This window comes from Lonchura striata, chromosome 15 (genome assembly GCF_046129695.1).
Source record: "Lonchura striata isolate bLonStr1 chromosome 15, bLonStr1.mat, whole genome shotgun sequence".
NCBI lineage: Eukaryota > Metazoa > Chordata > Aves > Passeriformes > Estrildidae > Lonchura > Lonchura striata.
In genome coordinates, this window is record NC_134617.1 from 11343937 (window position 1) to 11371806 (window position 27870).

At 36.4% G+C, this 27870-nt stretch overlaps 1 protein-coding gene across 6 annotated transcripts in view; it reads right to left on the reverse strand.

The window, feature by feature from the left end:
- Positions 1 to 27870, reverse strand: part of GABRB2 (gamma-aminobutyric acid type A receptor subunit beta2) — a 144914-nt gene that overhangs the window by 74246 nt on the left and 42798 nt on the right. For all 6 annotated transcript variants that reach the window (XM_021549518.3, XM_021549519.3, XM_021549517.3 and 3 more), the window contains one exon: positions 21683 to 21903. In XM_021549518.3, the coding sequence (XP_021405193.1) occupies positions 21683 to 21903 (221 nt within the window). The remainder of the gene's footprint in view (positions 1 to 21682; positions 21904 to 27870) is intronic.

A 27870-nucleotide genomic window follows, 5' to 3' on the forward strand; every position in this document is an offset into this window, starting at 1 on the left:
ATCAGACAATCTACTATATACCTTTGCATTTCTAGCAAAAAAGGAAAGCTCACAAATATTTCCTCCTTTCTACTCTGAAAGAACTTCACTGGTGCTAGTAATGAAGTGTTTACTTAGCTTTTCTTAATATCTTCTATTTTCTGTCTATACACAACCTGACCTTCCCTAAAATGCATCAGAAACCATTTCAGTAGCATGTCAAAGTGACATGGTACACATAACCATGATTTGCTCACCACAATAGAGAATGAGTAAGGGAAAAATCAGAACCACAACAACATCATTATCTGTCAACTCTGCTGCCCCAGTTACTGAAACTTTCTAGACAGCACTGCACTAGGCCACCTCTATACATGACCAAGTATTAGAAAAATGTAGATTTTTAACATTTTTTTAAATTTTTTTTTGGATCTGCTTTTCCTCATGTCAAAGAGGATGACGTTCTCCCATTCCTTCCTTCCTGAAGAGGTCTCAAATCAAACTGTCATTCACCAGATACTCAGTTTAAGAAAACAGAACATGCTAAGCCACAGGTCTGTGTCCCAGGGAAGCACATCCTGAGAACCACTGCAGCACAGCCCCCCCAGCTGGAATCTGCTCTCTACTTGCCACAGAGTGCTCCTGCAAAATGCAACTCCACACTTACCTCTGGTAGCACATCCTCTTTCATTCTCTGAGAGGTGAACCATTATCCAACAGCTGCAGAAAATATTTTTTTTTTAAAAAGAGTTCCCATGAGAACTGGAAGAACCTGCAGTTGCTAAGCTCATCAGAAAGAGAATGATATAGCCAAAAATCTTCTCTGTCCCCACCTTCCCTCTCCCCTCATGCATCTCGGAAGGCTTGAAACAGTGCCATGAGCAAAAGAGAATGAGAAACTGTCCTGTTTTGTCCTGCTATTGCACAGGCTGATTAAATCTCCTGTAATCATGCAGTAAAATAACTCAAATGTCCTTGTAACTGAATATTGTCATGAGGTCAATATCTCTAGCTTTGCAAATAAATATTTCAGCTTATTTCTGATATTTAGGGCAGAGTAAGAGACACATACCCAAATATGTAATTTTATCCTACTGACATTCTTTCAAATATCACTGTAATATCAACTGTCAATAAAGGCAGAACACAAATAACACACATGATCTTAAATCTCCAAAGCATCTGAAAGCCCTCAGACTTTATGTCTGCTATGCTAATGTATTACAATACCATTGGCTAGATTAGCACACTGACACTAATATCTCAGTTTGCTTGTAATTTTATTGGATGAACATTATTTGTAGTTAGTAAGTCATAATGCTTCATCCCCCTGTGGCAATAAGGGGATGGGGATGGTGAAGTGCATGGGTAGGTTGTGATTTTCTTAAAAATAAAAAAATCTGCAGCATACAAAAATGTGTGTGTGTATGTCTATATATATATATATATATATATATATATATATATATGATGATATATATGTATATATGTATATATGTGTATCTCATTTCTCCTGGTAAAATAAAAGGTAATATAAAGGTTATATTTCTGTGAGACTGTCCATACTAGGTTTTTCTTGCATCTACAAAGCCAGTGCACATAATACTAATTACATGCATTTTTGCATATCCTCAACTGATCAGCATCTCCAGGGGCTGTGTAAAATCTTTGAAAGGGAAACAATAAGAAACCAGCTTCCCCTCCCTCTCTTGCCCCTTTCTTCTGACTCCAAAATTCATGACTTGATACTTTAAAACCATATCTCTCAGGACTCAAAGGAAATTGGAACCCCTGATTTGAAATACTTAAAAGTGTCGTTCTTCCTATATACAGTGTGTCTCAAAGTATATGAAAGCATGATTTAAAAAGAAAACAAAAATAGCTCTGAAACACAGAACAATTGAATCAACTGTTCAGCCATCTCAGTTAACACTATTAATTCCATTTTGTGTTCATATTCATCCTAAGTGACAAGCAACATGAATACATTCACACACACACAAATACCTAACAACAAAGCACATATACTTCTTCATCATATTTGATGATTGCCCTTTCTAACTTTTAGGGCTTATCCCTGCAGCTGTATTATCCTTTTTTTTTTGCAGCCAAATACCATTTTCAATCCCTGACAAACAGGGTAACAATGATTGGGTGACAGTGATTGCAAAGCATCTCACCCAGTTTATATCCTTGATTTTACACAATAATTCCCGAATTGTACTTCACTACTGCATCACCCAGGTCAATTTTTAGATTCAGCACAGAGAACAGAAGCTGACCACAATATTAATGTCACAAGACCCCAATTAATACCTAGCACCGATCTGTAATTGCATTCCTAAGAATTCAACTTTTTATCACTGTTTTTATCTAAGTTTTTTACATCATTTGATTTACTGATTCCTGTAGCTGTTAAAATAAACAATAAAACTACTGTCAAACCTATCCCAAGTGGTTTTAGGTTTGGCTTTTTATTGCAAAAAGTTACCATCATATGACGGCAAAAATGTAATAAGTATAATTGGACTGGATTATTCTTTTTTTCCCCACAGCTCTGATGCCAGCAGATCACACATACTGCACACAAAGAGATCATTGGCCAGTTTTAAAAAACTGTGTTTGATTCATGCCCTGAGGAGTGTCTACACGGCAGCACCAAGGGCCTATTTCCAGGTATTGGAGTGGTACAACTGACATAATACATAATGACCTGGAACATCACACAGAATTAAAAGAGGCACTGTAAAATTACAAATCAGCCCTCGGGGGAAGGTTTGAATGGTTCTTTTGCAGCAACTGTTATGTCCATAGAGAGGTGATTACTGAGTAGTGTTGAGTTTTTCACTTAGGAATGAGAGCATTTTTCTCTAGAACAGGGAGAAATTTAGTGGGTCAACAGCACTCCAGGTAGTTAGATACCAAGAATATGAGAAAAAAACCCAAACAAAAGCAAAAAAAATATATGTATAATAAAATGTACTTTTGATAATGGTGTTAATGTTAAGGCTGCACCATATAGGTAGTCCTTCACATGGCCTCTTGTACAGGTACAGGACTGCAAGACCTGTAGATCCAATAAGTTTCAAATTACAAATTTCTATTATCATCAAATGACCTTATGTAAGGCTCCTGCAGAGAGCAGGAAAACAAAAAGACAAGAAAAACACACACAGATGACTTTTTATATAAAATGTTGTAATGAGGAATTGGGAAAAGAAGAACCTTCTTATTTATATAAATGCTTTAGGATAGGTCTGACATGAGCAAAATATGAACAAACTTATTCTGCTCATTTAATTCTTAAATATGGCTATTTTTCCTGCCCAGGGTAATCTGAGAGTGGAGATCTGTGGGGAAAACCCATTTTGCAGATATTTCTGATGCTACTTTCTCTTTTCTCTCCTCTGAAATATAGGTCTACTGACTTGCCCAAGCCAGTACAATTCTTTTTTATATTGACAATGAAAAAATAAATTACTTAGAATTGCTTTCTATTACATTTCAGATGTCATATGTGGCCTCAACACTCTCCTCATCAATTTTGTTAGGCTTGTATTGCCCATTTCATATTTGGGACACCAAATACTCTTATTGCTTTAATATATTATTAAAGCAGCAGAAATATTATTTTGAAAATGGGAAGCCATGTTCTCCTTGAACATTTCAAAATCCATACCTATGTCAATTCAAGTCAGATTTATCTAAGAGTTTAGTGGATGTGTGAGAGAAGCATAACAATGAGTCAAACCTAATGACTAAAATTAACAAGGCATCTAAGTTAACTCCAGCCATCCTTCTGGAATCCAATTCCCAAGGGCTACATCTCCTCCTATGCCAAAATTAGGATGCTCAGTCATAACCTTTCTCTTCCTCATCCTAATTTCAGAACATTCATATCTTTATTCCAAACAGAAACAGAAAAACCACCCAACAGACTTCTGACATATCAGCTGCATCATACTGGCAAGAGCTGAAAGCTTGATAAGCTATCTAACACACTGAATGCTGGAGATCTAAATAGAAAATCTGGATAGGAAATATTCAGTTGGTCCTGTTCTGTTTATGAAATGAAACCTTTGAAAATTCTCAGTAAGTAAATCTCAGTGGCCAGAATACTAATCCATATACTGCAAAAAAAAACCCAAAACCAACCAAACAACAACAACAACAAAAAAAGGAGTTTCCTCTTCATTACCATATTTTCCTATTAAAAAAATATTTAAAAAATAAGTTAAATCTGTATTCCCTTCAGACAAGCTTCAGAAATCTTATCAAGGTCCCTTTTCCATTCTAAAGCTAGTTAGATCCATCAGTTTCTGCAGTCAAAGTTATTTGCATTTATGATCAATAAAGCCATTAGATTTGGGAGATACGTGACTCTGACCTGCCAAACAGCCCAGGATGATGCTGTTCACAATCCCATTAGCAGAGAGGGTGTGACCCGAGGCAGATTAGAATCAGGTGAACTCAGACTCTCTTTGACACCCTCAGTCTCAAAGGGTCTGAGTTCAAGTGATTCTAATCAGTTTAATCAGGTCTCAGCTTCCCACAGACATATGCAGACAGTGGGGATCACTTTTAACATTCTGTGCAGCCAGAACTGAATTTTAACACTTCACACTGCACTGAAGTTGAATCAATACATAGGCTACATATGAAGGATTTATTTGTATTGTGTACTTATATAATTTAATTTAGAAAACATGTCCACCATAGCTTTTTCTGTTACCTTGTCTCTACATGAACCTTTTTTTTCTCCAAGAAAAAATTTAAAACTAGTTGAGGTAGATGAAAAGTCAGATGGAAAATATCAATCCTACCCAACACAGCAAACATAAATCTGATGAGAAATTAAATGTTTATCTCAGATATGTCAGACCTGTCCAGGACTTATTCCTTCAATTTAGGGAATTTTTAAAGTGATCATTTTGCTGTAGAAAGTGCACCTTTTCCTTTCTTTTTTTTTTAACAAATCTCTAAAATTACTCCTATGCTTTACTTAAAAGTCTTTTATACCTCAACAGTAGGACAACACATGCTGCAACTCAGTAAATCAAATTCAGAGCCTTGGGCAGCATTTACTTGATTAAATGCACAGGTGCTCTGAGGTGACTGCAAACACTGGCATAAAGCAAAAGCACCACTGGCACAGCAGGTTGAGCACAGAGCCATCCCTGAGGCACAGCACAGAGGTTGGTGGCTGCTGTGTCCCCCCTACATGTCCTCAGGCACTCCTGAGCCCAGGCAAGTGAGCAGTGGCCACCCAGCCACAGCCACCAGCAAAGCCTGACAAAACCACGGACACGCCAGCACTGCTGTCACCCACCATGGCAAAAACGTCTTGGTGCTTTCCACTGTCCACCTGGCAAGACCTTTTGACTTTCTTAATGTACAAGGATAACACCAGCACAGTAATAAAACCAGCACTCCTTCCATGAGGCAGAGTGTGCATGAGAAATGTGCTGGAAGGGCTTTTTAAAAATAACTACTCAGCAGCAAAGTCTTAGCAGGGACGGGGACTTCAAGTTGGTGCTGCCTGCAATATGAGGTCAGAAGGAGAGGATGCTGTGCAACAAAACAGACACACATTTTTATGGGCAAGCAGGTTTCCCAGGAGACAAAATGGGATGATGTATGAAAATTATCTGTGCCATGTTTTAAGAATGTAAGACAAGTCTCTATAAGCCAATCGAGCATTTTTCTCATTTCCCAGTACACCTTCTCAAGTATGTAGTTAAATGCTGTGTTAGGAGAAACATCCATCTGTTTGGGTTTTGTTGGGTTCATTCAGGGTTTTTAATTGTCAAAACATATCAGTATTTTTGATACAAATTTACTTTCAGATATTTCAAGCATTGGCCAGAATTCATCACTGCTGTCATGCATTACCCATGTTCATTTAACCTAATGCTAGAGCCAGTGACTCTGCAAAATCTCTCCCAGGTGGTAAATCTCATTTCTAACCATAGACCAGAAATTTAGTGAACAATTTCAACAGTTTCATAACTCTCCTGTTAAGTGTTTTTCTCCTGCTGCCCCTCCAAGCTGACAAAATAGAAGAGTAATCACATGAACATCAGTACTGCATTTCAGAAATTATTCTTAGGGATTTAGATGGGAGTCTGTTTATATTGTGATCCACATTTTATAGTGACGAAGAAACTGAGGCAATAACCAAAAGTTGCCTTGCTCAAAATGGTTCCACTTTTCAGAATTTTCAACAGTCATCATCTCAATTTTTGATGCTGAAAGTATTCCAAGTTTGATTGTGGTGCGGTGGATCTGTCTCAGCTTCCCATTTACTCCAAGACTACTTCTATCAACAGATTCAAATGCGACTGCAGTGCCTTACAAGGGTATTGATAATGTCTCTGTTCTTGGAATAGCAGAGACACTCCTAAATTCAGAATTCCAGCAGTTCACTCAGAGAGCAAACTGCATATTATGCAAAGCCTTTGCATTTTCTGTGTCAGGTAACAGAAACCATGCTCTGGCTCAAGCCTACAACTCTCTATGGAGGAAAACTAGGTTCCCTTCAGGTTCTTTCTACTTCTTTTTAGGTCACTTCTTCATTCACATTTCTGCCTATTTATATCTTGGAAACCTTGACACATGCCAGGCACAGCCCTTAGAGTCCCTCACCATCCCCCAGCCCCTGCATGCAGCTTCAAGTGGAGGGGAATTCATCCCTGTATGGCCAGAAACAGTAAATATGTACTTGCTGAGGAGACACCTGTGGTACAACTCCCATTGCCAGGAAGAGTACTGTAGCTTTTAAAAAGTAATTATAAACTTCCTTTAATTGTACCTACAGAAGAGGCTATTTCCTAAACAAACAAACAAAAAAAAAAACAAACAAAAAACAAACAAATAAAAAAAGGCAAAATAGACCAAACCAAACTGCCATAGTATTTGCAAACAATGATCAGGTACACAGCAGTGATATTTAAAAGAAAACAAGCTTTTAAATTATAAGTAAAATATATAAAATATATGACTTCTTTGGAGAACAAACACAGAAAATATTTGAACACAGAAATGCCAATACTACTGTGTGAAAGAAGCAATAATTGAAAATCTTGGGAGCAGAATGGCTATGAAAGATGGAATGAAAGAAAAAAAAATTAAGGAATTTTCTTCATTAGTTGTGCCTAAATTACTCCAGCTGTTTCTTTCAAGCCATAAAAACAAATAAATGCATGAATAGAAAAGAAAAGCAAATCAATAAAGCAGTAAAAGTATTTCTTTTTTACCTGTCACATACAAATTACACTCGAATTCTAGAAATTAAAAAAGAAATGCTTTTAGTGGAACTTCAATATTTGGAAATCCTGACTTAAATTCTGGCAAGTTCACAGACTGAAGAGTCAGAGAATCTCTTGAACACATTAGGAAAGGCTTACAGTTACCCACATAAAGCTTGCACTGCAAATGTCACATGTTGTTAGTAGGAACAGAGATGAAAATTCAGTGCTCCTGGCTGTGATTTGCTTTAAGGTTTCAGGCAAAGCTTGGCACAGGTGTACTTAAAAGAAGAAAGTGCACGTGCAAATTCTGCCTCTTAGCAACAGGATGTGATCATAGTATTGGGTTTAAAAGGCAGGTGATGAATCACAAACCCTCCTAAATAACGAGGGCAATACACCCTCTTTGCACAGTGTAAATGCCACCAGAGGAGGAGATATCACATAGCTAAGCCACTACCATCTGCACAATTAATATATGCTCTAAGCAATGAGGGAGTAGGAGGAAAAGCATCATCACTTATGACTATGTAGTCATTAGCCAAGATCCTCATCCTCATTAGACAAATAAATTAAAATTCACATTTACTGAAGCTGTCGCAGTGGCTCCAAAACAATACTCTAAAAATGGTCCCAACTGGATTTGGATGGAAATGATGCCTTTTGAAAGAGTAGTTGGTAAGCAGAAGCACAACATCAAATACACTGACAATCCCGTGCTATTAATCTAAGGCAGCCCTCCTCCCCCAGCCTTTCACAATAAGGAGAAAAAAAAATAGAGAACATGCTAAATTTTAGTGAAAAACAATAACTCAGGGTAATAAAGATCTGTAATTCAATGAAAAACTGACTACAAAACCACACTGCTATTTCAAGTTTCAGAGCTTGGAGAGATTTTACATTAGAAAATTGCTTAACAGAAAGCATGGATGAGCACAGTCCTGAGGTAGAATGGAAAACTAAGCAAAGCCAGAAGGGGAGAGGATAATGCATTTTCAAAACAAGCATAAGAAAGAAGGAAAACTTGGTCAGTGCTAAGACTATATTTGATGAATTAAAATTTGAGAGGGGAGGGGTAGGGGCAATATTTTCGTTACTACTCAATATTGAAAATTGCACAAAAGTTATGCTCTAAGAGAGAAGGGGAATTGTTTTGCTAACACTCACCCTTTGTACCAACATTGAGAAGGACTTGTTTAACTAAATAGAAACTCTCCCATGTTTCTGGGCACAAAACATAATCACTAAAACTTTTATTAGATAAATCCCCTGATGCAGAGCTGACTCCCTGTTCTCCTAACTGGCATCACACTTTCAGAACAGAAGATAATAGATTGTCACACTAGGCCTGAACTGTCAATGTCTTTTAAAAAGCACTTTGAAGATCATGTTTTCCAGGGCTAGTAAGAGGTGCTGAACAACAAAAACCTGTGAGGAATACAACTTTTCACTTTTCATCCCTATTTAAATTAACAAGCAAAATGAATCCTGACACCCTTCTCATTTTTCTCAACTGAAAGAGAATTTTACAAGTCTCAAAGTGGAAGGATACTTTATTTCTATAAATAGGGGGTTAGTTTAGGGGTTGTGCCATGGGCACAATATTAAATTTGATGAATCCCCACCCTATTTTGCAGGAGTGGGAAATTCAGGATTCAAGGAAGGATATTCAGACCAGCAGTCTCTCTGGGTTTATCAGCATGGCCATTACACATCTAACATCACACAGCCCGCTGATCCCATACTTACAAAGCAAAACAAAAATCTGTTACTACATATTGCACTGACAAATAGAACTTAATAAAAAAGTCATCCAAGTGAAAAAACCTTCTTTACCAATGCTTTTTTTCTTTCATATAATTGAATAATATTTATCTTTGCCTATCTGAAGTTTGAGCATTCTATCCCCTAATCATGTGTTTTCTAATTGCTTTATACTGATGTAATATCCATATCTTCCTCTGAACAAATTACTAATAAAGTAATACCTGTAATGGCAGGTTACACTTAATATTTACTTTCATTCTTGACATTAAACAAAAACTGCTCTTTTACTTGTCTTCAGTTCTGTGGCAAAGTGTTCCCCACTGCTAAAAATTTCAGTGTCTTGATTCAGTCTTACCCCTATTTCTAAAACCAGGACACAGACAATTTTCTTAGCAATCCTATAAATCATAAATACAGATTGTACTGAAATAAAATCCATATTGAAATCAAATGGAATGAACTCTAATGAAAATTAAATGAGGTGAACCAGAGAAGATGTAACCTGATAAGACAGCTGGAATGGGAGTCTATCTCTTTCAATGAAAGTAAAATACCTTCAGTACTCATGGAAACAAAATATTAACACAGAAAAAACTTCCAAAAAGCACAAATAAACAAAACTAAAGAAAATACCAAAACACTTACCATAATACCCCAGTATCCGATTCTGAAGTATCTCTACACATCAACTTTTTTACAAGGTTTTTTTAAGTGCTCAATTATAAAAAAGGAAGAGTACCATGATAGAAGCTTTGGGTTAGACAGTTAAATCTAAGGAGGAGCAGAACACAGATGCTGACTGGAGGCCTGACTTAAATGGCAACATGCAGCTGCAGCTGATTTACATGAGTGGGACCCCACCTACAGCATTAGTGCTAACTTACAGAACCACCTGTGCAGGGGAAAGGTTTCCTCCTAATCCTTGTCTACAAAGATCTTTATACCCTCAATTAGATTTTAATTTCTTCTAGGATTGCAACTTGTCCTCTCAAATTTTTCAGGGTTTATTCTTTTTTATTTGTTTTTAAACTAACCATTAAAAAAAATAATTCTGTATACTACAGTACATGCATCTGGAAATTACTCTAGGACCCTTCAAATACAGGCTAAGTTTTTTTGTTTGTCTTATTACAGACATATATAACTACCAAATAAGAACACCTTCCTGAACACCAGCATTCAACATTTTATCCATATCCCAGTTTTAATAATGAGCAAATAATTTACTTTAAATGATACTGTGACTTCTTTATAACATAAAACCATCTTGCATTAGAAGATGAAGACAGAAGGCTATGAAAAAGTAATCTTGAATATATCTTCAGTATCTCTTTCTTCAAAAAGAAATAAACTGCTCTGCCTGGGAGAAGGGGTGGATGTTTCTTTAACACACAGCAGTGTCCTTAGAAATTTTTTTTTCAGATAAATATGGCAGCTCTTGAATGCATTTCTGGAAGGCACAGCAAAGCTACATGAAAATGACTAATGGCATATCTTTCTTATGGCTCTACCACCTCTTTAAAAATCCAACAGCAACGAAAGCCATCTCCTCTCTGTTGTACGTGCCATTTCTCCAACAACACTAATGCTGTGAAACAATATTCAAAGGCATTTCAGGATAACCATAATGTAATATTTGTACATTCCAACTGTAGGTGCTTTGGAGACCCCCTTGGAGAAGCAGCCCACAGATTGGTGTTTAAAGATGCACAGTGAATTCCTCTCAGTTGTTTGCCAAGAATAAGATATACCCTGGGATGGAACAATGAAGTAAGCTCCTGTTGTGTGTAATGAAAAATAGAAGGAGAGAGGGATGAATACTCAGCATTTGCCTCCTTGCCTTTGTCTTGTTTTCCATCTCATGCACTGATGGTCATCTCTGCTTTTTACAGAGAGAACCAAAGGGAAAGGCATGAACCATCTTCTAGAGAGTAAATGATATGGTGAAAACACAGGTGATGATATCTCCCTGAAAGGATAGAGCTTACCAGCAAGGTCTAATAATAATTTACCTCCTCAGCTGAACACAAACGAATGTCCTGCAGTCATCTGAGTTCAAGGGATTTCTAAGTTCTTTCCAAGTAGTTTTCATTGCTTGAAATTTGTAATATTTCAGTAAAAATATCTATGAGGTGGACTGTAACAAGCTTTATGATTACAATAAATTAATGTTTTCTTGGTTTCTCACATCCGCAGAAGCATTCCAAATTTTGCTGTGTTTCTTCCTATGCAGTATCAGTCATATTGCCTTGTTAAAGTACAAGAATATTATTCTAAAGCATATTATTCTAAAGCACACATCTTGGTTTTAAGTTAAAAAATTACAAAGCTACACAAAGATCTATTGCTGATAGCTAATTTTTGCTAGCATTTCTACCAGTAAGAAATGCTGTAAAAACCTGCACAACAAAGAAAGTCCCAATAGCAAAGGACAAAATGTCAGCACAGAATTTTTGGATGTCAACATTTTGATAAAGAACAATTTCCTTCTTCCTCCAATATTTCTGATGCTTACCCAGATATCTCCAAATGGGGATAGGTTTTGGATTGACAGAAACAACACACTGAAGTAGGTTAAAAAGTTATGATCCCTAAGAGAGAAGCCAGCCAAATAATGCTGGACCACTTGGTCGTGACCCTAATGTTCCAGTTTCCATTAATGCAAATTGAACTGAGATCTCTAAGTGTTTCACCAACAGCTACACATCCCCTGTTTTTCTCCATTCTGACACTGAAGAGAATGCATCATAACATTGTTCAAGATATACTGAATAAATTTTCCATCACCACTTTAAATAGGAAAAAAGCTGCCATGCAACACCTTCTACAGTAAAGATATCTCAGTCTTGCAGGGATTGTTAAGGACTATCACTACATTTTTTATGTGAAAACAAATGTTAGCTTTACAATCCCCAGTGGCTTTAAAACCCTGCAAAGGGCTTTGGGAAAAGGATATCTTTCCACATTGAAAGGTCTTATGCTTTCATATGCCTTTCACTTTTCAAGATACATTTTTGGAGCAAATATTTCAAAATGTCAGCATTTTAATAAACAGTCCTGAGACAGATCCCTGTCACTGAATGAAAACAAGCCCATAAGCTGTAAGTATTTTTGGGGGGCAACACACATGAGGAACAGGGGGTCATTGTGCAGCAGAAAAATTATTATACATTTGCCATTCTCAAAAGACAATGGGAAGACTGACACAACCACAGACCTCAGTTCAGGGCCCCTCCCTGCAAGGAACAGAAGACACAGAAGCTTTGGAGCAATACCAGAGAAGGGCTTTGGAGCAGCACCTGAGGCACATGGGGGTCTCAGCCTGGAGAAAAGGAGTCTCAGTGGAACCCTCCTCACTCTCTACAACTCCCTGGCAGGAGGTTGTAGCCAGGTCAGGGTCATTCTCTTCTACCAAGTAACAAGCAAAGGGAATGAGTAAACAGCTCAGGTTGAACTAGGAGAGGTGTAGATTGCATAATAGGAAAAAAATTCTTTCCTGCAAGGGCTGTTAAATATGGTAACAGGCTGCCCTAAAGAGATGGAGTCACCATCCCTAGAGAGATTTCAAAGATGTGCAGATGTGTCAGCAGCAGCCACCACAAAAAAAGATATGGTAACCCATTGAAGGATGACATGCATATTCGATATTCTGCAATGGCTGCAGCTTTTTCAAAAAAAGTGTTCTCAAAAATGACCCACTGTACCACAAGAAGATGGAGAAAACAGTGACCACTCAATTCAGAAGCTGAGCAAGATAAGGCACTCTGGCAAACCCTCCCTGGGAAATGCTGAATGTGGACTTAGAGCCATGTGTGGGAATAATTTAGGGTCCTGAAAATTTGCTTGTTTCTGAGCAACTGCCAGAAAAGATCATGTCCACAGGACACAAACTCTGGGGATCCTCACTGTATTGACTGCAGCACCTTGAAACTCCTCGTGCTGCTGGAGCAGCCACTCCTGGGGAGCAGTCCCAGGCCACGCCAGGCAGGGGATTGCTGAGCTCCTTTTTGTTCTGACACAGGGAACATGCCTCATGTAGCTCTCTCCTTGTGATTTGATCTCACAGGCTCCTCCTGGCCCTGAGACATTCTTGCCATCTGCTCCTACAGATGGCACATTCATGTAAATTTTAAAGAAGGGTTTTCCAAACATTTTCTATTCTCTCTTCTCAGATAGTTCTAGACTAGCAGATGCAGTAAATGTTCTAGGAATGACTAGTCAGAAAGAAAAAAAAAAAAGCAGCAGGAAAAAGAAAATATGATCTTACACAAATAATTTAGAGGTGAAAAAAAATTCTGGTCACTGAACAGCAAGTAGAAATATCTGCATTATAGTCTAAAAATCACTGATAGCTATAGCTTTAAAGTGCTCTTCTGCAGAGGCTTACACACATTCTGAGTCTGGAGAACATAACTGGAAGCACAAACCCCCAGAATTTCTTATAACTTGTCCTAGTTTCTCTCCTTCTAAGCAGGACTGAAAACGGTTCCAAGAAGAGCTCTCTTCAATTACTTTGCACACTGAAGACCACAAGAAATTAAAATTTTCAGAGAAATAAAGAAATAAACCCATGAGATGCAAGTAAAAAAGACCCCAACAAACCCTCTATACTTGAGGACTTTAGATAATTCTGATCTCTCAGAAAGCATTTTACCATTCTGTAAAGTTTATTAACAAAGTAGGATAAAACACTGGGTGAACAAATCAGCAATTATCTTCCCAGAAAAACACAAAGGAAATATTTTTTTTGGGTGAAAAAAATTACCCAAACTAGATATTTAACTAGAATAAAAACTAAATCCAAGTACTTACAACTTCAGATAAGACATTTGGTAGGGAAAAAAACCATATTCTTCTATTCATTAAATAGTATTCTACAATGTCTTACATTAAAATGTAAAATAAAAACTTCATATGTTAAATCACAACTAGAAAGTGATTATGCATGACCCCCAAAATGTATTATTAGTTCTACAGTGTCCTTACTTTTATTTTTCTTACACATGCAAGGATTCCAATCCTGCTCCTACTTCTGAGATCCATCTTAGATTTTAACAATTTAGTAAAAGAACCCAATATGTGCAAGTAGCATTTATAAATATGCAAATATAACCTATTTATTTATGAAATATATATAATATATTTAAGCATGTGTTTGGATACACACATTTAGCATCTATCCCATTAGCTGAGCCTTGATCAGAGCATTCTGAGATTTTTTGTATGTCCTTCCAACTGGAAAATCTCCTTTCTCAAGATCCCCAACTACCAGCTCAAATGATATGACCAAAGATTTTGCAGAAGAGAAATTATAGATTGCTGTAATTCTAAATTATATAAATTATTCAATTTTAATTTAAGATTAAATGTTTGATGACATCTATTTGTTTTTTGGAATATGCAATATCCTTGGAGCAACTTAAACTATTTCATGGTTCTTTAGCTGATGGAGTTTTCTTACTAATAAAGACTAAATGCCACAGTCTGTTAGGCAATAAAACTCACAGTTCTTTTCACTTCATTGCAATGTAATAATTTTCGTTAATAGGGGCTTTTAATGGAAAGGATTCCTGTGACTTAAAGCTTTTTTTTATTAAGCTTAATTGAATTAATTATTCACATACTAATGACTTAACAGCCACTTCATAAAAAAATAAAAGCAAAAGACCCTTATGAATACTTATCCTGTACTTAAAATCTAATAAAGGAACTGAAATAGAAAGATATCTTTGTTTTCTTTCAGATAGGAGAGATATTTAAAAGACAACTACTCTCCCTCCTGCTGAGGATGAATAGTGAAAAGATGCCATTCCAAATCCTACGGAAAAATGCATAATAATCTATGAATCCTTAATTGCAAAAATATATTTATAAGAATCAATGGTCTCTTTTTTTTTTTTTTCCCAGAAATTGCATTTTTCCTAAAACTGGCTCATTTTGTGAATGGGCTTCTATGTAGGGAAAGTGGAACAATGTGATTCTGAGAGAACAAAACAGATTTGAATCTATAACTTGGCCATCCCAAGGTGCACATGAGGGCTGGCATTTTATAATTCTTCATAATAAGGCTTGGCACTTGTGTAGTGTTTTATGGGATCAAAGCACTTCACAAACTAATTAATTAATCTTCACAACACCCCTGTGAGAATGTAGGTTTTAGCATTCAATTTACCAAATGGAATAACTGATCAGAGAAGCTGGATGATTTGTTTCATGTCCAAACCTTCATTTCCCAGAAAAAGCGTTATTAGAAATAACAGTAGTTGCATTTATCTGTTTTATTCCTTGCAACCTGCAAAAGAACTATGAGAAAGGAAAACAGCATCTGGGCACACCTTGGGCCAGAGCTGATACCTTGCTTATTTAAAACAACAATTAATTCACTTAAGAGACACGCTGGGATTTAAGTTCCTTTCCTTATGCTGGGTCTATATTGACAGTGCAAGGAAAAGCCCTGATCAGACATGTCCTGCCCCAGGATTACCAAATAATGAGATTGGGGTGGTAATGATTCCTTGTTAATGCAGAAATTCTTTGTATTTGATATTCTACATAAATGTATAGTATTCAATTTTTTTCAAGTCTTTGCAACAGCTACATGACTTCAGTTTGAAATTTTGTTTTACTACATTTACATTTATTTCTGCAAGTTTCCAAAAAGTTCTTGCTTTGACCACCTGCATACAAGATTTAAGGGTTCTTACACATGTCTGTGTATGCTAACAGCCTTGAAAATCTGGACACAGAAAGTGAATTAACCTCATTTCTTGTGCAAGAGTAAACAACTGCATGTCAGACTGTGAATTAGCTTTGGCAAGTGCTGGCAGAGGAAAAGTCAGTAATTGCATCTATACGTGTGAGCACCAGCACAAAAAAGTTACCCACTTAACACAATGGAAATGCTTCTTCACAGATTGATATTCTCATGTTCAAACAAGTCTTATAAAAATTACTTTTTACTTCCTCTTTGCAATGCCTATATATCCAAAACTAAGCAAGCTTTTATTTTTAATTGGAGAAGTGAAAACTACTGACACTTCAGACATCATAATAAAAATATATTTAATATTTACTTATTTTTTTAACAAATAGCAACACTACTCTGAGATAGTATTGGCGCTATTTATGCTACAGGGATATTATAATCATATAATTATAAAAAATATATATACAAAATTATATCATTGTAAATAAAACATTATAATGTTTTATTTCTTCTTCTTCCCTGAGGCTGGACAAGGCTCCAGTTGGCGTGAAGGGCTGCAGGGCCAAGAGAGGCACGAATGTGATGGAACCAGAAACACCTACCCCCTTGACAGGTATCATGATCAAGAGCAGAGCATCCAAAATAATATATTCTCCCCAGAAAATAAGTTCAGGTTCTTCTTATCTCTTCTGAAATCCCCAAAGTGAAAAGATTTTGAGAAAATATTTTGCTTAACATTAATGTGCTTTGAAAGTCCTTAAATGCCTTCTGTCCAGCTTCTGGAAATATAATATTGTAGCAAAAAGGTAGGACAGGTCTGTTGCTTTCTTGCAGAAGGTATTTTGGAATAGCAAGGGTATTTGAAATACAGTAGGCAGTTCAAAGATTTGCTTTTAATTCACAGAATCACAAAATTTTAAGGTCTTGGAATGGATCTTAATGACCATCCAGTCCTAAATCCCCTGCCATGGGCAGGGGCAGCTCCCACCTCACACCTGGCCTTGAACACTTCCAGAGTTCCAGCTAGTACAAATGATTGTACGATTTTAAAACTGAAAAATGGAGCTTTACCTCAAAATTATGCTTAGGATTTAATTAAAATTAAGCCCTATGAGGAAAAAAAAACCCAAACTCAAAAAAACAAAAAAAACCCAAACCAAACCAAACCAAAACAAAACAAAAAAAAAAACCCCAGCCCTGAAAAAACCTCCCAAAACCCCCAAACTAAAAACAAAGAAAACCCCCCCAAAACAAACAACCTCACAAAAAAACCCCAAAACAAACAAACCCCAAAATAACCCCCCAAAACAAACAAACAAAAAAACCCCAAAAAACCCAAAAAACCCCACCAGAACAGCAAAAAAGAAAAAAGTAAATAAAGATCAAATGCTTTACTGAAGAGTAGCTGTTGTGAACACTTCATCTCTCAAAGAATGTGGTCTGAGAACTAAAGATATTTGCAAAGCAATTGCTTTTAAAATTGTCCATGAGATTTCATAGACAATGAGGTGCCTATGGGGAGTTAAGCTGCTGTACAAGTCTAATAATGCAAGAAAAATGCCCAATGCTGTTCTACTGGAGCAAAATATACCAGAATCTATTTTATTTGCAGAAGTGAAAATTTCCAAGCAGCTGAAACAGAGTGAGCAGACAGCAGAAAGCACAGCTGAGATAACACAAAATACAGTCAGCCAGGACTGTTTAGGATTTTGTGACTCAGTGCTGCTAGCAGGAAATGCAGAACAAAGCAAGACCATCATACACATAATTCTCTCATTTGTGAGAGATTACTGTGCTCCATCAGTCAAACAGGAATTACTGCTGGCTGAGTTGGAGACTCATAGTTGGTAATGCGTTAGATGAATCTCGGCAAGTAAAACTGTTAGGCTTTCAAAAAGAAAAGTCTTTAATTTCTAAAAAAACTCCTCTGGTCTGCTTCCTTTTGTTTTCCTTTTGGCTAAAAAGGATGGGAATGGCATTAGCTCAAAGAACACGGTTCGTATCAGGAGTTCTGCATCTATCCCATTTTTCTGTAAAAAACACCCACAAACTTCATTTACAAAAATATAAAACCATTCTACTGAAGAGATACAAAAGCATACAATGCTCTTGGTCAAGTAATTATCAGTTTTCTACCTGCTGTCACAGAGCTCTCTTGTGAGGAATGTTGGGAGAAGTGTATGCAAGAGTCATTATCTCTGTAAAGAGCCTGGTAATGGTGCAAAACCACACAAAACTACACCAAGCATCTTCAGCCATTTTTCAACAATATTTAATCATTGTATTCCAAACTTAATTCCCCCCCTACTCTGACACATGGCATCATAAGACTCTACCAGCAAAGAGGCAAGTTCCAGAGAGACATCATAAAGTAGATACACAAAAAGCAGTAATTCTAAATTGGCAAATAGAAGGATCTTGTCACCATTCTCAAATTTTGCACTCCCATCCCTGGAAAAAAATTCCAAAAATTTGGTGCTTTCAGAGAGTGCAAAAATCAAAGAAGTGATTCTTTCCCAGGCTTACACAGAAGAAAGCAGAAGACAGCTGAACTTTTCCATCCACACTTCTGGAAAGGTTTGTCAAAAGTCAGGGGAAATTTTTTATATAAATATACATATACAAAAATAAATACAAGAAATAACAAACTCATCTACTGTAGCACCCATTTCTGCTAAGTGTATTATATAAACCCAGCTATTTTAACACAAAAAAATTAGTTAAAGCCATATCTTTTCCTCGGTTCTGACTGCATATTCTAATTCAAATTTTATTCAACCTATACTATTTGCTAGCCTGGATTTGAATGTCTAAATTTTCTGTTCTAAATGTTGTCAAATCACTAATATCCTCTTGCAAGTAATCTTAATTTCTAACATAGTAATTTTCCCTGTAATGACTATTTAAGACTAGATGTTTACAATTTTCTACCATTTGGGTGACTTAAGTATATCATCTACTGAACGTCCTGCTCTTGGCAGTAATGAATAATTTTCTTGACAGATGGAATATGAAAAAAAAAATACTAAATAAAACATAAATAGCTGGCAGTTATCCCTCAGAAATAAAAGTCCTTAACTTAAACGCAACCAGTATGTCATGTTCTCTGTAAAAACAAGGTCAAGAATTTAGTGATGCCTTTAACTAATGCCCTATTGCAGTGAAGAAGGCAGGCTATGAGGACAACATTCATTATTAGCCATTTCTCTTTTTTCCCCTCCTTCTCTCCTCTCTGCCAGCAACAGCATAATCCAGGTTCTCACAAAACTGCCTCTTAGTCCTTCCTGAAATTTACCTTGCCAACATCACATCTAATCAGATGTGACATGCACACCATGTATGGGCTCTGCTCACAAAAACAAAGAGGGCATTCTTAAGGGATCACTGCTTGCTGTATGAAATTGTTTATAAATAGATGTATGGGGAGGTGAAACATTTCAGACTGATTCTTAAGGGAATCTCAGTTCTGAAAAATGAATCCCACAGTAAGAATATGTGACTGCAAGGATAAGCTAAAGTAAATTAATGCAGCAACAACAGTAGTGATTTTCAGATTAATAGTGTATAGGGGGTTTTAGATATGTAAGAAATACAACTAAGCAGGAATTTTTAAGATGTGGAAATTACTAATAAGCAAGAAATAAATATATCAGTACTGTGAACATTTGAAATAACAATAACTCTGAGTTGAATTTAGATGAAATAGATAGATAAAGTTATTTAAAGCTATAAAACTAAAACCTTAATATCAGAATATCATTGATTGTCACTCGAGCCAGGGAAGCAAAAGCAGAATACGGCCAGTCACATAACCTCGTTGTATTTCCACTGGTGCATCTTCCCAATCCAGCCCAGGGTTTGAAGGATGTTTTAGCCAGAAAACCCTTCTGAGACCTACTGGGCTGAGTCTGAGGAGGAGGAATCCATTCTTTGTGCACTTCACAAGACTTGTCTGGGGTTCATTAAGAATTAGGACCTGTAAGGAGGGGTTTTCTATCAGGTACCTGTTGTGTTCCACTGTCCCCACCCCAGAAGACACAAGAAGCTGCAGAGCCCTTCAGCTGCCCCAGGGGTGAGGGCAGCTCCCAGCTGTCCTCAGGGACACTCACCCTGCCCCTGCCCCTGCACAATTCACTGCACACAGCAAAGAACAAGGGCACAGCTCACGTCCAGCATTCATCTGGTGCCAGCTCGCCGGGCAAAGAGAACGCTTGGAATGCACCGAGTCTTAAAAGAGATGTAAGAATCGATAATCTCAAATGTGAGATTGCTAGGTATATCAGAATACTAGGAGATATTTTCCTAAAGTGAAGTTTTTACCTAGGAAAAAAACTGTCTAAATATCTTTAACTCTGGACTGTAAACAAGTCCTCCAATAGAAAAAAAATCCCTTTTTAGAATTATTCTAAAACCATTTTGGATAGCATATTGTGATTGCAAGTATTGAAGAAAATAACTCTGGGAAATAAAGGCTCAAAGCATTAATAATGATTCCTCTAATTACATTGAACAGCTTTAAGTAAAAAATAGATACCATTTCACGTTATTGCATCTCATAAGAGACATTAAAATTGATCTGCTATTTATGCTGAATGAAAAGGAGGAAAGGTTTCACCAAAAACAATGAAGCAGTATCAACACCGGTTCAGCTCAAAGAAAAGAAACAATCAAAAACCTTCAAAACTTTAAACAAAGTATATTTCATGAAAGGTTTTAAATTTTCGAAAAACAAATGAACATCACAAAGAAACTTCCAGAAAATAAAACTTTCTTTTACTTGATTTTTCTAGGACAATTCTTTGCTGCTTACCAACCTTTTTTAAAAAAACAGAATTTACTACAGATGCTTAAAAGTACTCAGAATAAAAAATGCCACAAATAGCAAAAGAAAAAAAAAATAGCATTATTGAAGACATTAAGCCTAATATTTATTTCTAATTTATTCTAGAAGATAATAATAAAGATTATGATTTCAGAATCCTAAATTGAAAACTACACCAAAACCCTTGTTATGCTCGCTCTCACTCCACTAATATAACTGTGTGTTATGTAGCTGGTTTATATTTCACTCTGAACTGCAGCTGCCTTTCAAGGAACCAAGTATCTGTTGCTTCACTGAGCAATCACAAAAAGTGCAGACTTGCTGGCAGCCATAGTGCCAGAGCCTGAGCAGCTCCCACAGAAAACACAACTGGACACAACAAACTTTGGCATTTCCAATCCCCAGCTCGGCAGCGTTTTGTGTCGTTAACCCAGGCAAAGCTTTCCTGCTGTTTTGTTACCTACCCACTCAGCACTGGCAGCACCTTTTGCAGCTATATTGTTAAATCCATTTCTCAGCAATTATTTATCCTGCTGACATCACTAAACAGACAATTTCCCAAGTTTGCAGAAGTCCAAGAGTGAAGGCCTTCTGTTGATTTCTCCAGCCACCCCTCTCCATAGAGTCATACAGAACAACAACAGGCTGTAAAACATTTCAAGTTATACCACTTCTCAGTGAAAATCAGAAAGCTGATTCATCTGGGTAGCATAGAAACCAATCTAATATTCAATCAAAAACATTTTTTAAACATATCAGTTAAACTATCAGTTCAGCTGTCATATACATTTCCTGTTTTTTCCTCTAATCCTCATGTTGTATTTCATATTTCAATTCCTTTGAAGAAGCAGTTCTAAACCAGGCTTTTAATCCAGAATATTTAAAATAATATTTACAGTCTTATCTGTTCTTAATACAAGTCTCTGAACTGTACTAAAAATAGCAATTTATTTCAAAAATTTGTAGAGAAAGAAAATCCTTAGATTTAGAATACAACCTTAGAATAGTTTTATTTTTCTGGAATATCATCAGTACAGCAATAAAAAGAAAATCCTTAAAAAACAAACACATGAAAAAGAGGAAGGAATGGTTTTTATTTTTACCTTTTAAATCATGGTTTAAAATGAAGAGACAGAAGAGTTAGAAATGATTCATACTGACCTGAGTCCATAAAGGACTGTTCCATCTGGATGCAGGCGAATCATTCTGTTCTTCACAGTAACACCATGAACAAATGATTTCTTGTCATTCAGGAAGTAGGTGTCGGGCACCCAGAGCTGATCAGCCACTCTGTTGTCCAGGGTAAGGTTTAGAGGTATCACATTATAGGACAGCCTCTTATCCCTCCACGCTTGCTGGAAGTACATTGTCAAAGTATAGTCCTGTGAGCAGAACAAACAAACAAACAGAGTTTGCGTTGAAATATACATATGCAAAAAAATGGCAATGCAAATACACAAGTATTCATTGTGACTGTTCCTAAAGGCAAATATTTTTCAGAATTTCCATGAGTAGATTTATATATTTTTATGGTACTGAATATCATGTATGCACTCAATAACAGCAGTGACACAAAGAAGATGGGGAATTTAAATTTTATGAATGACTTGGAAGTCCTCACTTCAAAATTTACAAATAAAATTGTAGACATTTAACAGCCTGTAGCAGTTTACAAGCCTGGGAATTCTAGGAAATAGGAACATTCAGAGATCCAAATTTAATTTCAAGGTCTCCATTGTATTCAACAGAGGTCTGGATCAAGTCTTCTGTCTCTGAAGTTGGAGTCACCACCCAAAGACTTGCCTAAATTAAAATTTCTTCAGAGTCTGTTAACTTTCCCCTGGGCACTGAAACCAATGGGAATTTTTTAAGGTTCTAAGCTATACACTTAGTCTTAATTTTACAGATTAAGCAACTCTGGTTACTTCAGGGGGACAACTCAGCACAATTAGCATTTCAGTAATTATTCACAGTGTTATGAAACTTGCATTGTTTTGATGCAGGTCACCACTCTACAGAGCTTCAGAGATGTTTTGACTACTTGGTTTTTTAAAGAATAATGCATTTACAAAGGTTATACCTTTGTCAAAATTGTTATCCAGATGCAGAATATTCATTATATTTAGCCAATGCTAAAAAAACCTCTACAAATAGTACAAAAAGTATATTGAGAGCAACCCTGGAGAAAGACTTGCATAAATGACAAGATTAGTTCTTATGTGCTGTTTTATATTGTAAAGGAGAGTCCACTATTTAAAGCAGTTTTTATTACAGTTGGGAAATAAAAATTTATCTTCCTCCTGAACTACTTTAAAAGCATATTCCACAAGTGTATTTTACAAGCAATCTCATTTAAGAGGATATTTGACATATGAACACTATATAGAACTTCTCAGAAAAGACAAAAATAAATTTTTCTTATTCTGCAGTTTCACAGACTGAACAGCCCAGTAGGAGATCACTGAAATTGGGTTGCTGTAATTATTCTCTTTACAATGTACAATACCCACCCTTGAACTAGGGAGGGCCTGTGAGAACCATGGCTATTTCAGCAGAATTCTGGAAGCAATGACAGAACCTTGAAACTAAGTGACCCTTCCTCTTCTGCAGAACAGTGTGCACTCAGATGAATTAGTATAAACTATTTTTTTATAGAAATGTGCATTTCAGTGGTGGAAAGACACTTATTTTTTGCCTCATCCCTCCCCAAAAGAGCCCATGTACATGGGCTTGAAAATGCCTCTTCAATTTTCAGTTGAAGCAGGAGGAAATGCATGTTCTGTTGTGAATAGTTACTGCATCTCCTCCTCACCAACACAAAGGACAGATGGTATTTCTGTCCCTCCAGTGCTCCTGGCTGCACTGGTCACAGGTCAGTCCCCTTCCCCTGCTGCAGCCCTGGCCATGCCTGGAGCCCCAGCACCTTTGGCTGGTGGCACAATGGTGACTCTGCAGGGACTCAAGTAGCAAAGCAACAAATGAGCCTTCCCAGCTGTTTAACTACCAAATATATTCACCTGATGCTGTTCTATAATCTGATCAGTTTTAACAATCTGAAACCACTTCCCACTCCCCAGGGTCAGGAAGAAATTCTGCTTGCAAGAGCATTCCACCTACAGCTGAAGAATTTTACTGTTATGTTACATCACTGTTCTGCAGGATTTGATTAATAACCAGAAATCAGAAAATCTTCAGTAGGAAAATTTATTAGTCTTCATTATATTAACATATCACATCATCAAGTAATGATAAGTAGAAATTACTTCACTATTATCCTTGGAATGGTGCATTTTATTCCTATTCCAAGGAATAACCTACATGTATCAATATACTGCATAAATACATAGAACATTCTTTCTTTTTACACCTCAGTAAAAGAGGAAAAGAAGAGGAGGAAAAACCCTAAACATACATGGCTCATTGCATAGAAGTGAATTACATAAAACTGTAAATTTGGAGCACTGGCATTGCTGGAAGAAAAGCCAAGTCACCAGGCTGGAGTTTCAAATCAAACACACTGTGCTCCAGAAAGAGCTGGTGTTCTGACTGGAAATTATTTGTCATCTGTTGGCCCTAGTTTTCAGATGTGACTGGAGTTTCTGATGGCCAAAACAGAAATTCTTTAAAATTATTATAAAACTCATAGGCTTTTGAATTTAGGTTTTTATTTTTAATGATAATTTTAAAAAACCAAACAAATATGTTCCAAGCTACATATTTCAAAGTGAAATTGATAAGATGGGAAAAAAACAAAATCTGTCACATAAACTGTGATTTATTCCTTAGAAAGGAGAGAGGCATCTGTTTTCAAAATCCCAAATGAAAGAGTAATTCAAAAAAGGTGTGCAGGTACAAAATGTCCCTAAAGTATCCCAAGACCCTTTACTTGTTGACATTAAGAACACTCTCATCTAATAGGAATACTGCAAGAACAGAAGTCTGTTAAACTCACATTAAATATGGGCATTCTCCTTTATTCTAGGGATAAATATCAAAACAAACATGTAAATATCTTCCCTCTAGGAAGAGAGGCACAGAAAAAAAGTAGAGGAATAGAAGTAAAGGATGATTTTATTATGTTAAAGTTTAGCTTCCTTTTAAATTCACAGGATGGGATTTTTAGAACCTGTAAGTTTGAAGAGGAAACAGGAGCAAATTCCTTTTCACAGCCTTGCACAAAGGACTAATTCTAATGAGCTGAGAGAACTCCAAGCCCAAAGCTCCTGATGATGGTGTCTGTGTAAACCGTGGCACAGACACCAGCTACAAAGGGACAGACTGTTTGCAGCACAGGCACACAGACACATTTCTCCCACAGAAATAAAGAGGTTCCTCGCTTGCCCTGCACATGAAATGCTGTATAAAACTTATTAGCATTGGCAAAGTTGCAAGAGAAACCTAGAATATGAAGAAGCAAGCATATTTTCTGTAAGTAATATCCATTTTGTAGTTTTCATTATTTTTAATGATTCCATCATTATTCCATTGTTTGCCTAGATTTATATGTAATAAAATTTTTTGTTCTGTCCAGAGCAAAAATTTAGGCATCATTACCCCTATTCTATTGTGATCAAAGATGGCACTTTTCCTCACCTCACCTTTCCACATTCCCTCTTCTTTATTTCATACAATGAACAAAAGAGAAGCAAATATAAGACAAAGTTAATGTTTATGCATAATTTTCCATATGAATAAAAAAGTATCAAACAGTTTCATTAATATTAGCATATTCATGAGCAACTTTTATTCTGCACATTAACTCTGTGCAGTGGTTGCCTGCAAACATTTTAGCTGCTGGAAGTGTAAATACTCTGAGGATTTAAACTTGTATTGAGAGAAACAGAAGTATTACAGACAGACATGGTGTCAGTGAATGACCAGTAATTTCAATTATGTAACAGAAGATACTGGACAGGAAAGCATAAAATCTCAATACTGGCATTCTTATTTATATTCTCACATTTCATTCATGCTCTCAAATAAATGTTTAAGTAGAGAAAAAAAAAAAGAAAAATCAGTTCGAGCCTATTACTGGTTTAAAAAGATTAGAACACAGGTCTGAACTAAACCTACCCATGGGCCAATAACTGACATATTGCTGATCAAGGCAAAAAAGGAAGTAGAGGTCATGAATATTCACAATGACAGTGGGTGTCTAATGCAAAAGCCTCTACCAGATGTAAACTTTTCCAAAGCATGATAATAAGGTCCAATGTGAGAAAAAGCATTAAAAATATAGCTCCTTCTTCTGCATTACACAAATCAGGACTGATTCACACTGCAGCTTAAGACTGTAACCAAAACTTGTATTACAGGGCTAGAAAACAGCTACTCAAACACTGCAAGCAATAAAGGCAGGAAACTTCAGAGGAGAAAAATAAGCAGAAAGAATATACAATATCTAATGTATATAATATACATGTTGTACATTGTAAACATAGTATAAGACAGAGTGAAGTTGAAGAAGCTACTTATCATTGCTTTGCAGTAATGAATTCAGAACTCATTTGTGGTTTGGCTTAAGTCCACTCCTCATCACATTCCTGGTTATTACTAATTTATAAAAAATACTTTACTACATTTCCACATAAGGGTATTTTAAAACAAAATAATTCCCTTCTGAAAATGCTTGAAGGTGAAGATTTTGCCTGATATTTATTTAACATGCACATTTAAAAAACTGCTTGTTGATGACATTTAAAAGTGCTGATTGACAATCCTTTCAATCCTCTTTTTATTTAAAACCAGCACTACAACATGTTTGATTCAAAATTATCTGTCTCAGTCTCTCATTGATAAAAAATAATGTAAAAAGTCTGCTTAATGCTGGAGATACCACAAAGTGCACAGTGACTTACTAAAAGTAGAAAGAGCTGTTGAAGGAATGGGTGATACCAAAGAAATGCCAAAATAGTCATATGCCCTTTCAAAAAATGTATTTTTCACATTCTTTAAATCTTTACTTCAAAATAAACAAAAAAAACCCCACAAAACAAATAAAAAAGCCAGAAATAATGACATCAGGAACCTCACACAGAATTCAAGTTGAATTCTCTCAGTCTATCAAATCCAACTTCCCAAGCTGGCTTTAAATCTGTGAAACACTTGTAATTAACTGAGTCTCCTGAAACATTCTAGGGGAGTTTTCCTTGATGGGAATTATATCTTCACAAGTTTATAATCGTTCCAAAAAGAAGATCCCAACACCAAGCTTACCATTTACTTTGCTGTGACTCTCCTGGAATTATTTATCAGCAATTCTCATTTGTCAGCTGAGCAAAGCAGTCAGGATGGGCTGCTGATGTCCCACCACAGTTCTCAGAAGAACACAGTGTTATAGAATCAAGCAAGATACTATTTGGGTATTATGAAAAATGCATATTATATGGCTCTACACAGATAGTTACTATATGTATTAAGTTATATTGATTAGTTGTGCTTTTTTAATTAAAATGAAGTTTTAGTAGTTAAAACAAAGACTATGTATGAGGGGAGAGTTATTTTCTTTTTAGGAATGAGATACTCGCTTCGAGGAACACCTAAATCTTCCAGAGGGGAGGAATTTATGGCTTCTAATCAGAAGAAACTAATTTCTTCAGGCCTTGCTCAGACTCGAAGATGCCGTGGGGGTTAATGGAAATAGTTCACATACAACAGAGTTTCTTGTTTTAAATAGAATGTATGCATAACCATGAAGGATATATGAATATGCAACAAGTATATTGTTTTAAGGGTTATTCTTTTGTTCACAAGAGAAGCTTTTCATGAATTAAGTGTCCGCGAGCATCCGGACATCCGCAATTCTTTGCCTTTTATTGCCTTATAGTTGTCCTAACTCTAAATTTTATTACTCTAATTGTATTACTATTTTTCTAAACTTTATTATTAAACTTTTAAAATTTTTAAAAACCAAGTGACTGGCGTTTTTCATGGGTATGAAACCAAATGACTGTCAGCAAAGTTTCACTCCTTAGCATGAAAGTTTTGATCCCAATTAGATGAAATCTGAAGTAAGAAACTGTAGGATTTCAGCATCAAAAGCATTAATCTGTCCCCTCAGCACTACTGAGGGCAGCCAATATTGACATTGTGTCTCCGTGGTGATTTAGGCAGTGACACAGCCTCACAGTGCAATGGATTTCATGCACTCAAGTGAAATGGAGCAGTTCTGGCTGCTAAGTTTCCTGTAACCTTAATTAGTTTAGCAAGACTGTGACACTTGATTTTCATTGCTGACAGGTCGCCCAGGCTGAAGCATGATGCTGCACTTTTCCTGAGCCAGAAATCTGCAGAGCACTGCGAGCACGGAGCTGCTGCCACAGCTCTTGGAGCTCTCTGGTTCTCTTGGT